Genomic DNA, 11,962 nt, shown 5'->3' on the forward strand with positions numbered 1-11,962 from the left:
ACCAGACTAGTGAATTTATAAGATTGTCGCGCTACTCTAGGAAGACGATGATAGCATTCAAAAGACACGAGAATTTATACTGGTTTAGGTCGGAGCCCTACGTCTAGTCTCAGAGATGATTGAGTGCGTATTCCTCGCTTGAATACTCTGAAGTTCTTACAATGCGGGTGCAAGAATGGTGGAAGAGGTAGGAGAGCTAGAGCTAGAAGATGGACTGCCCGAATGAGAGCTTCGAGAGTCCAGGAATGGTGAAGATGATCCAGAGATGTCTAGAAGAGTGCCCTGGCTGCCCTTATATAGAGTCCAGGGCCAGATCATGTACAAAAAAGGAGGTTCTCCCGACCGAGGGGTCATGAGCCTGAGGGAGGGAACCTAGCTAACTTGGCTTGCAAGCAATGCTGTCTTGTGGTGCACGTCTGGACGTGGTTGTCGTCATGGTCTTGTGCCCATGTCGTGGCATGGCGTGACATGGTGCTATAGTGCCGTTCATGGTGGCACTGTGGGCATGTTGTGTTTCGCCCGCCGTCCTGCGTGATGTGGTCTTCGTCGTGGCCTTAGTCATCGCTTCTTGATCTCCTAGGGGCATCGTATAGGAGTTGGTAGCCGCCCCCAGGTCGTTGGTCATCTTGTTAGCCTGTGGAGTTGGTGGCCATGATCCCAGGCTCCGGGGTCATGGCCCCTATTGGCTTGGATGGCCCCTAAGTCAAGGCCATTGCCGTGGATCCCATCCGTAGTGAGTGGAGTCGTATGTGTGTCTTGTTGGGCTGTATTTGGACGGTGGGTCACCGTACTGGCCGTCACCACTTGGCGGTGTTGTCTTGTCTCTGTTGCGTGGCATAGGGATGTCGTCTGACCCGACCGTGGTGACCGTTGTCCCCTCGGTCCTTGCGGAGTCAGTGTGGAGTGCCTGCTCCTGTCAGAGCAAGCACGCTTGGCTAGACTCGATCTCTCCCCGTTCCTCCCAAGGGCTGGGAAGGTGGAGTGGTTGTGAGTCCTTCAGCGGCGTGCGGCTAAGGTTGGAGGGGTCGTGGCGACCCTCGGCCTTAGTGTCTGGCCTAGTCCGCTTAGCTCAGTTGGGCCTCGATCGTTTAGGCTTATACCAGCTGGCGCACTGTGGGCTACCCGAGCGGCTATCTAATCGGTGCCTTGAGATACCTAGGGTATCATAACCCCGACAGAGCGGATGGAGGCCATCTTGGCGGAGGCACTGGAGTGGCAACGGCAAGGCCCATTTGTGACCTTGGATTCCTTTCCTCTTCCTCCTCCGCGGCATCGACTGGGCACTTTGGAAAGTAGGTATCGGGAGCGGGGGAACGGGCATCGAGAAGGGGCAATGTGAGCTTCCCCATCTTCGCCTTGCCAGCATGCCAACTCCATTCGAGCTGCGACCTTGGATTCCTCTCATCCTCCCCCTCTACTGCATTTGTTAGGCACTTGGAGAAGAAAAGGCTGCCACCACACTTGGGGAGGGAGAGCGCACAGAGGCAGCAGAGAGAAAAGAGAAAGAGCAGGTGGGTGGGTGGGAAGAGAAGGACATGCTATTTAATTCAACGAGAACCCGTCTCTAAATATTTATGTGTTTCACCCGATGTGTCCGGACAAAAGCTGCGCCCGAACGCCCTAACTAAAGCATTACCGATACGGATATGGATACCGGATACGATAGGTCTTAAAAAACAGTGATACAAGAATACGTCTAGGATAAATTTTTAATAATAATAACTACACATAATGTGATATTAAATAACATATCAGTAAAAAGTAGTAGTGTTTAACACCTTAAATAAAACCATTGAGTGCACTACTTAATTAATAAGGCTACAGTACATAAAAATACCACCTAGAATTAATAAGGCTACACCTTAAATAAAACCATGGAGTGCACTACATAATGCGGTGATGGCTGGGTGAGTAGATATGACAATTCGGTGGAGTTAATTTCACTCTAGGTCCGAACTATTCATCACCACTAGAATTGAATTCTTTCTTGGACAACTTTGTCACCCTGCAATAACATTTTTCAGCGGACAAAGGCGAGGAATTATAGAGTATGCATACAATATTGGGTTCGAAGATAAACAATTTTGATTTAGGTGAGGACTTAAGTCTATCCACCAAGGTATAACATTTACGTCTTTTAAAGTTTTATAAAGATGATATAAACGTCTCTTCCAAAATACTTAATTCAATTCTACTACATATCTTTGTCGAAACTGTTAAACGGTGAGCGCGCAAACTTATCGAGCAGCGAGCCGATCGTGCTGACTTGCTGTCCACTGAGCCTACCACGCGCAGGACGTCCATGTGAATTCTGAAAAACTAGACGCGGTTAGTAGCTGCTGAATCACGACCGGCATGTCGCGTTCCACCCAAATGGTGTCGACATATCCCTATCAACATTTTTTCTATGCTCGTTTGACCCGAAAATAAATGGAGTCTCAGGTACAGGGAGGCGTACATGATGGAGCACCAATCAAACACCGTATCATTGTTCACAAAAAAAAAACAAAGAATTCAAACACCGTATCATGGACCGGAGATGATTGGGTTATGGGCTTTTGGCGATTGGGCGTTGACCAGCTGAGCTGATGATTATGGACTGGAGATGATCGGTTATGGGCTTTCGGCGATTGGGCGTTGACCTGATGGAGGAGCTGCATGCAGCAGCAAGAGAGCGCCGCAGTGAGAGGTATGGTAGGGTACGGCAAGAGGAACATACGACATACTACGTAACTGGGTTCGTAACACATAAGTGATACATTATCTGCAGCTGTTAACATATTGCTACTATCATATGTAGGATCATCCTGATGCTAAGGGGGCCTATATGGCACCAAATTCCCTTACTATGATACATTATCTGCAATATATAGAAATGATATAGCCACTGTTGAAGGTGCCAAAGATATCAGTGAGGCTGTTGGCAACATGGAAGAAGAGCTTGCTGCTGAACATGGTAATCAGCATTGCGAAGAAGAGGATAGAATGTCCAGAGAAACCCCTAGACGGTCCGTTGGTTTGGCATCATCTAGCTGCAAGAGGAGGAAGCGGCAAGAAGGGAAGAGCAAGGATAGTGGAACAAGTGATCCTTTTCTGGACATGTTACATGAAGTCCAAGGTGATCTGAAGGGTGTGGCTAGTAATGTTGGAAAAATGGCAGAAGCACTGGACCGTAAGGCTGCAATTCAAGAGAAGGCGATGAATGAAAATCCACAACAGATTTTAAGGGAGAAGGTTGTAGCAGAGTTGCGCAAGCTGGGGTTTATTGGGACAGAACAAATCAAAGGTGCTACTGTATTTGTGAAATCGCCAGATCAAATGAGTATGCTGCTAACCCTTGACCAATCTTTGAGGAGGGAGTTCATTCTAAATATGCTTAACGGTACGATTGTTAGCCAACACTCTTTATAAACCATGCATACTATGTATTGTTGTCATTGTGAGCTATGCACAAAATCTGTGGTGTTGTTTTTCTGATGCACATATATATACTTTGTACCATCTTCAACACTCCTGCTGTCTTTCTAAAATCATTTTTTTAGAGGAGACAAGGAAGCGGATAGAAGGTGGAAGATAAGATGTTTGCATATTCATTCAAGAGTTGATAGTGGAAAAGGGATGTTGATAGTGCTTGCTGTTGGAGGTGGAAAAGGAATGTTGACAGTGTCTTTGCATTTGCATATGCATTGAAGACTAGAAGCTAGAAGATGTTGTCTTTCATTTTACCATTTCTCGGTTTTATTTATATATGATTGGATCTCGTCCTTGCTCTAGTGCTATACTTGTTGGTTTGCAATATGGTTTAACTCCTCTATAATTAATATGGTTAAACTCCTCCATAAGTAGTCATTTTACTATCATGGAAATGGCCGTATCATTTGGCCGACGTAAATTTTCTTTGATGATCTTGTCATGTTCTTGTTAGAATATATTATATTAATATATTTGTATAGCTTGACATCAATTAATTTACTCAATTGAATGGCCTGTTAGATTAGATATCAGCCCAGTATTCAAATTTGGAGTAATACCAGAGCATCAAACCAAACACAGTTCATGTTACCGGCGACAGAACTAAAACAGTAACGATATCCAATACCTTTACTGCACGCTACCAAACGAATTAAGGGACCAACGATCCCCCCTCAATCCCCCCCCCCCCCCCCCCCTGATTTGTTTACATTACCGTTCACGTTACCATCCACAGAACTAAACAGCTTGATTGTGTCATGTGCAACGGGCCACTGGAGTCGGGTCTCCATCTCAGTCTATTGTGCCCTCTGGCCAAACAAGTTTGGGACCTTGTGCTAACCTGGGAACACTTTGATGTCAATCTAATTAGGCCACAGACCCAGCCAACTAAAATCAGCTCTTGGTGGGTGGAAGCGGCTGCAAAAATTCCAAGACAAAGGCGGTGACACTTCAATGGGGTGGTCATATACATAATCTCGAACATATGAAAAGAAAGAAATAGAAGAATCTTTGATAACAGTTCTTTGGATGCAAATCATGTGGCCTACAGGACAAAGGAGGACATTGAGCTGCGATCAAGGGCGCTAAACAATTTCGCTTAGTTGAGAGTGTGATGTTGGATTGTGTGCCCTTAGGGGCCTAGGCTTACAGGCCTGTTGTATATAAACTCTCTTTTCCATCTTAATTGAGAGACGAGCTCCTGCCAGTTTTTTTAAAAAAAAAACTTTTGCAATAATTAGTCTGATTCTTTTGTTACAAGAGACGAAGCTGGATTGATTCCTTTATTTAAAAAAAATTATCAAAAAAAATGAAGCAGTACATACCGAAATCCGCATGTAATAAAGTGTGATTATCTCGCTAAACGGCAAAACTATGAAACTAATTTGTTGAGGATTGCAAAAGGAGAAAGGTGAAGTTCGACAGTTGCATCAACTCCACTTAAAGCAAAATGGCTGGTGTGCTTTTTTTATTTGTACCAATCGTGAAAGCGCAGCTGCTGTTTCTGTTGCTGGAGCTTGCTATACGAAATGGCCAAGTTTGAGTATAGTAAACCACTAGGTACGTTACATATATCGCCACCACCATTACAAATGTTACTAAACCGTCTGGAGCATGAGAAGGTCTACCGTCCTCATGTTAGATGACCCAGAATGTCGACATTGTGGCAACACATTACACATGCCAAAAGTCTTCAGTATGACTGTTCCCCAAGACCTAGAGTTGTTAAAGTATCCGGGTTGCTGTACTCTCTTTGTCATAGTTTATTTGTTAGGTTGAAGACATCGAGTAGAGCCGCTAATTCCGGTACGGTGGTATGGCGGCTTCGACCAAACCCGTGTCAAACGGTCATCCATAAAATGTCTTCGTAAAAAAAAAATTGAAACTATAACAAAACTGCAATAAGAACCATTTTTACTTAATTTTTTTTTCTTCAAAACAGCCTGAGCTCTGCTAAAGGACCTGCTTCACAAGAAGAGAGTCAAAACCCATAAGGAGACGAAGGCGTACCAAGCTGGCCCTTAGTCCTTTTTCAGTCCCGGATTATTGTCAAATACTCCGTACTAGTGTGGTACAACGTCGCAGTTCCTGAGCTATCTGATCATTTTAGCGTAAGGTGGATCGCTCCACGGGGGGTGTTTGGTTGTAAAATTCCTATCACATCGAATATTTACATACTAATAAGGAGCATTAAATATAGATTAATTATAAAACCAATTATATAGATGGAGGCTAATTCACGAGACAAATCTATTAAGCCTAATTAATCTATCATTAGCACATGTTCACTGTAGCATCATATTGTCAAATCGTGGACTAATTAGGCTTAATAGATTCATCTCGTAAATTAGCATCCATCTATGTAATTGGTTTTATAATTAATCTATATTTAATGTTCCTTATTAGTATCTAAACATTCGATATGACAGGAATTTTAGGAGTGACTAAAGAATCAAACATGGTCTTAGGGTGTTTGGTTCTTTAGTCGCTCTTAAAATTCATGTCACATTGAATGTTTAGATACTAATAAGGAGCATTAAATATAGACTAATTATAAAACCAATTATATAGATGGAGGCTAATTTGCGAGATGATTTTTTAAGCCTAATTAATCTGTTATTAGCATATGTTACTGTAGCACCACGTTGTCAAATCATGGACTAATTAGGTTTAAAAGATTTGTCTCACAAATTAGTCGCAAGAGTTGTGCAATTAGTTTTATAATTAGTCTATATTTAATACTCCATGTATATGTCCAAATATTCGATGTGACATGAATTTTAGGAGCGACTGTAGGAACCAAACAGGGCCGTAACAATCTAATGGCCTGTTTGGTTTCTACAGGGAGCTCCTAAAATTTCTGTCACATCGAATATTTGAACACATACATGGAGTATTAAATATAGACTAATTATGAAATTAATTGTACAACTTGTGAGTAATTTGCGAGACGAATCTTTTAAGCCTAATTAATGCATGATTTGACAATATGGTGCTACAGTAACATATTCTAGTAAAAGATTAATTAGGCTTAAAAATTTTGTCTCGTAAATTAGCCTTCAACTATGTAATTAGTTTTATAATTAATTTATATTTAATGCTTCTTAGTATCTAAATATTCGACGTGACGTGAATTTGAGAAGGACCAAAGACCCCCTGACTCGTAATCTGTATGCAAGTGCGTAATAAGGAAGGACCACAGGAAAACGTTAAAGCAAGCAGGCGACGGGCAACCGAACCGTCAGAACTCAAATCAGAAGCGCCTCGCCGAGCTGCGCCTGACAGCCCATGGTCTGTAAAATTGACGTCGTGGTCGCGGCAGCATCATCCTTCGCTGTTGCGCTGCTTTCCAAACGATCTTTGCTTGTCCGCGTGCGCTGAAACATAGCTATCGTAGACGTAGCACGGTGAGTCGATCGGGGAGCCCGGCCGGATTTCCCGTCTCGTAACCCCTGGATTTACGCGGCGAGCCACGGGTACAAAACCCTTGCGCCCTGTCAAAAAACAGAGCGCGAGCGCATGTGCCCGTGCTGCCCAGTGCCAGCCTCCGCGCGCCGCGCCACTGTGCCGAGCTAGCTGCAGGCGAAAGCGATGGCCAAGCTCGCGGTCGCGGCCGCGCTCTACGCCCTCCTCCTGGCGGTCTCACTGCCGCCCGTTCTCGTCACGGCGGAGTGCGACTGCTCGGACGACGCCGCCGCGGGCCGCGACAAGGCGGGGGCGCTGCGGCTGAAGGTCGTCGCCATCTTCTGCATCCTCGCGGGGGGCGCGGCCGGCGCGGCGGTGCCGTCGCTGGGGCACAGCAGGTTCCCCGCGCTGCGGCCGGACACGGACCTGTTCCTCGCCGTCAAGGCCTTCGCGGGCGGCGTCATCCTCGCCACGGGGCTGGTGCACATCCTGCCCGCGGCTTTCGACGCGCTGGGCTCGCCGTGCCTCGTCGCCGGGCCGTGGAACAGGTTCCCGTTCGCCGGGATGGTCGCCATGCTCGCCGCGATCGCCACGCTCATGGTGGACACGGTCGCCACGGGGTACTTCCGCCGGACGACGGTCGCTAGGAAGGTCGCCGCGGCGGTCGTCGACAAGCCATCGGAGCTCGGGCATTGCGACGGCGGGGACCCGGAGGCGGAGGCCTCCGACTCCGGCGGGCACCACGGGCACGTGCACGGGATGTCCGTGCTCGCACCCGCGCCGACTACCGTCGACGACGAGCTCGTGCGCCACCGCGTCATCTCTCAGGTATACGGGACGGCCAGCCACATGCATGCACGTTCCACGATGCAAGCTCGCAGTGAAGAATGTCCAGTGGTTTTAATTTTGAGGTGTTGTCGTGGATTCGATCAGGTGCTGGAGCTGGGCGTGGTGGTGCACTCGCTGATCATCGGGATGTCCCTGGGCGCCTCCGATTTCCCCAGCACGGTGCGGCCGCTCGTCCCGGCGTTGACGTTCCACCAGCTCTTCGAGGGCATCGGCCTTGGCGGGTGCATCGTCCAGGTGAGCACGCTGTTGTTTTCCGATTTGGACTGGTTTAGGAGTGGTCAATCAGGGTCTTTTGTCCGCAAAACAACTGCACCATCAATTGCGAAGGTGGAGTCGTTGGCTTTAGCACTCAGCAGAATCTACCAATCCTCCAAGGAAAACGTCGCCGCGTCTAATTCTTCTACGGAGTACTATATAAAAAGGATTGTCTCCGTCCTCCATGTGAAGAAAATTCCCTCCCACATCTGAATTTTTTACTTTTTTTTTCGGAAAAAGTCTACTTCACCCCACCTTTCGTACTTGGTCTAATTCACCCCCCCAACTATAAAACCGTCTGTTTTACCCCCTGAACTTTCCGAAACCGTCTATTTTACCCCTGGCCCCCCCCCCCCCCCACTATAAAACCGTCTGTTTTACCCCCCCTGAACTTTCCGAAACCGTCTATTTTACCCCTGGGCGGTTTTTCAGCGGCGGTTTGCTACAGTAACAGCAGACTTGCTACAGTAACGGTGGGGTTGCTGCAGTGTCGGTGGTTTTTAATTTTCTTTTTTTATTTATTTTCGGTGAATTTTTGAAAAATCATAGTAAATCATAGAAAAATCATAAAATGAAAAATCTAATTTTATTGGACTCCACATGAGTAGATCTACACAATGAATATATAATACAGTATGCTTTAGTACAAATTTTTTTTGTAGCTTTAGATTAATTGGAAAATCCAATTTTATCTGTAATTAATTGGAATAATTCATAGCTGCAGCTTCTATGGTCCAATTGTGGTGAAATTTTTATGCTACGCTAATTATTGTATGCTTGAACTATAGTAAAAATTTCGTACTCATTGGACTATGCATAACTTAGTTATAGATAAATTCTAATTAATTACAGATAAAATTGGATTTTCCAATTAATCTAAAGCTACAAAAAAAATTTGTACTAAAGCATACTGTATTATATATTCATTGTGTAGATCTACTCATGTGGAGTCCAATAAAATTAGATTTTTCATTTTATGATTTTTCTATGATTTACTATGATTTTTCAAAAATTCATCAAAAATAAATAAAAAAAAGAAAATTCAAAACAGCCAACACTGTAGCAACCCACCGCTACTGTAGCAAACATGCTGTTACTATAGCAAAAACCGCCGCTGAAAACCGCCCGGAGGGTAAAATAGACGGTTTTGAAAAGTTTAGGGGGTAAAACAGACGGTTTCATAGTGGGGGGTGAATTAGACCAAGTATGAAAGGTGGGGGTGAAGTAGACTTTTTCCCTTTTTTTTCCTTTCTTCTTCCTATAAATAGCATGCATGGAAGAGAATAAACTAAATTTTGGTGAAACAATTCCCTTCCACATCCTGATTTTAGTTCATGTCGACTTATACAGAATTTATACTCTTGATTTGTACTAAAGTTACAGTAATTATTTTGTGCAATTTCTAGGTAGAATTTGTGTAACTAAAAATTCGAGTGTGGAGAAGAAATATCTTAACCCATTCTTACCTCATCTTTAATGTGGATGTGGAACTCTTCCAAGACACCAGATTTTTTTTTTTATAACATGCTCGCAAAAATGCAGATGTAGCAGAGGCCTTTTTCACACGCATACAATGTAGCAAAACTCATGTACAAAGTAGTTGTGTTTCAGATTCTGGATCATGCAAGATCCACATTAAAGTATCTTGTGAACGTCTCATAATTTGTCCTTTTTCATTTTGTTATAATAGCCTTTTGTGGACTCTTGAGGGCTAAAGGTTAGAAAAAGTTGTTGACAGTAGTGACTGGGCCGGTACCCCTCGGATAGCCTCATATCTGGGCCTAGGCTAAATATCGAGTCAGCCCATGTAAAAATGTCACTTGTTGTTTTTGTCTTTTGATTGAATTTTGAATCTGGATGCTACCCATAGAGCTAAAAAAACTACTGTGAATGTGTGATTCCTAAAATAAAACAATGTTTAACTAGTGTGATGACTTTTCTAAAAAAAAAACTAGTGTGATGACAAAGGTTTTTCTCTTTCGTCACAGGCCAAGTTTCGCCTCAGGTCAATGGTAGCGATGGCACTCTTCTTCTCGCTGACGACCCCGATCGGCATCGCCATCGGCATCGGGATATCGTCCGCGTACGACGAGACGAGCCCGACGGCCCTGGTCGTGCAGGGCTTCCTCGAGGCCGCGGCCGCGGGGATCCTGGTGTACATGGCGCTCGTCGACATCCTCGCCGAGGACTTCATGAGCGCCCGGGTGCAGAGCAGAGCGCGCCTGCAGGTTGTGCTGAACACCTCGCTGCTGCTCGGAGCTGGCTTGATGTCCATGCTCGCCATCTGGGCTTGACCACAACAACGTAAGCTGAAGCGCAGGGAGTGGATTGTAGTTTCGTTTAGGTTCATGTTCCAATGGGTCAGGCGTTTTTCAAATCAAATGTATAAAAGAGGGGTAAAATTTATGCAAGTTCTTAGGTGCCGACTGCCGTCAAGTAACCACCCAGCCGTCGAATCCTACTAATCGTAATTCGCAAGTCTGGCAAACCATTTCGAAACATGGCATAGGCGTATATTTAGCCACGGTGGACGTTGAGGATAGTGAAGTGCTCATATCCATTGTCGAAACAATCTCGGCCCATGCAACCTTTTGCTAGGCATGCTCTGCCGCTCGAATTCATTTGACGATGGTCAGGCCCACAGCCCACTCGGCCACTCGCTTGGTCATCAGCACACTCAGCTCAGGTCCAACTGAAGTAGCACCTACGTGGCGCGTCTCTGGAAGCGGAACAAATGTCACGCGGCGGCTGCTCCATGCTAGCAACCACTTGAGCCGCTGAGACGAAAGCCTCGTCTCCAAAAACCCACCATCGCTCCTCGGAGCCTCTTTGGCAGTGCTTTTGCAGGGGCTTCAGTTTCGATTTCTATAGGAGCTGTACCAAACGTCTGTTTTGGAAAGGCCTTCGCATGGGGAGTCGATCAAGAGCCGGAGCCATTTTTTGCCTGTGCAGGAGAAGCCTCAAAAACGAGCTTCGCGCGGCTCCTTACTGTGGGTTCACGTCATCTAGTGCGAAGGAGTCGTTTTGCCAAACGTTTTCCAGAACGGCTTCAGCTCCTCCAGAGGAGCTGCTCCTTCAGAGGTGCCAGAGCCGGAGCCATTTTCAGAGAAGCCAGAGCCCTGCCAAACAGACCCTAAATAAGGCTAGCGTGTGCGATAGCATTCTACCCACACTTATTAAGACCAGACCGGACATTGAGCCGGTAAAGACGTGACTTCATTGGTTTACGGGTCCAACCATTAAAAAATAGTTGAACTGTTTGTTCGATGGTTTTGCATGGATAAATTAAATCACCCTCGAATACTTCAAACTGGTACAATATAATGATATACAATAGGCAACTAGCAACATATAGTTGATCACATATACAAATAAAATGATAAAAAAATCAATTATATAACTAATCTCCAACTAACCTACCCATAAGTCCACAGCATGTACTCCAAAATCAGCATGCGTTTGTAGGCGGTTCTTAAGTCAAATGATCCGATCACCAAAAGATAATGAAACGACTACATTTTGTAATGCATCATAGCAAGATATGTCTTAAATTAACATGTCCTACAAGTTTTGGTGCTCTAGAGTTGTTTTACAAGACATATTGAAAACGCGCATCAAATGATAATATATGGAGCAATTACAATTTGGTACAAAAAGGACTTAAATATTAATTTTAATATTCACCATTTCAAGATAATCTCATATGCTGTAATTGAGTGTACCATTACGAAGAGCTTGTTGAGATAATTAAGATAGATATGTTGTTTGTTTATTTGAAAGAAAAAGACATAAAGTTTTGGAATTAAAAAAAATAGTGCCAAAAGTCAACACATCCATGTACTGTGCATCACGCTTGCCAAAACCGAAAAGTCAACACAGCAGGCTCAGCAAGCCTGCGACGCTCGAGCGTGAGCAGTGGTAGCAGCAGCCCAGCGGGCCCACCGGCGGCAGATGCACAAACGCACTCCACCAGCCAGGAGCC

The 11,962-nt window shown here is 45.0% G+C and overlaps 1 protein-coding gene across 1 annotated transcript; it reads left to right on the forward strand.

Annotated features, from left to right (window-relative positions):
• Positions 1-6,964: 6,964 nt before the first annotated feature.
• LOC136517724 (zinc transporter 5-like) lies at positions 6,965-10,424 on the forward strand. The gene is made up of 3 exons (XM_066511368.1): positions 6,965-7,704; positions 7,810-7,959; positions 9,969-10,424. Exons 1-3 carry the CDS (start codon positions 7,063-7,065, stop codon positions 10,272-10,274), a joined length of 1,098 nt encoding a protein of 365 aa, XP_066367465.1. The 5' UTR covers positions 6,965-7,062; the 3' UTR covers positions 10,275-10,424.
• Positions 10,425-11,962: the final 1,538 nt, after the last annotated feature.

This window comes from Miscanthus floridulus, chromosome 17, assembly GCF_019320115.1.
Source record: "Miscanthus floridulus cultivar M001 chromosome 17, ASM1932011v1, whole genome shotgun sequence".
Classification (NCBI taxonomy): domain Eukaryota; kingdom Viridiplantae; phylum Streptophyta; class Magnoliopsida; order Poales; family Poaceae; genus Miscanthus; species Miscanthus floridulus.

Excerpts from the sequence above, each read along its gene's own strand:
- LOC136517724 (XM_066511368.1), top strand. The coding sequence starts at position 7,063 with ATGGCCAAGCTCGCGGTCGCGGCCGCGCTCTACGCCCTCCTCCTGGCG. Across the intron at positions 7,705-7,809 it reads GCCACCGCGTCATCTCTCAG|GTGCTGGAGCTGGGCGTGGT; the intron begins GTATACGGGACG and ends GGATTCGATCAG. Across the intron at positions 7,960-9,968 it reads TTGGCGGGTGCATCGTCCAG|GCCAAGTTTCGCCTCAGGTC; the intron begins GTGAGCACGCTG and ends CTTTCGTCACAG.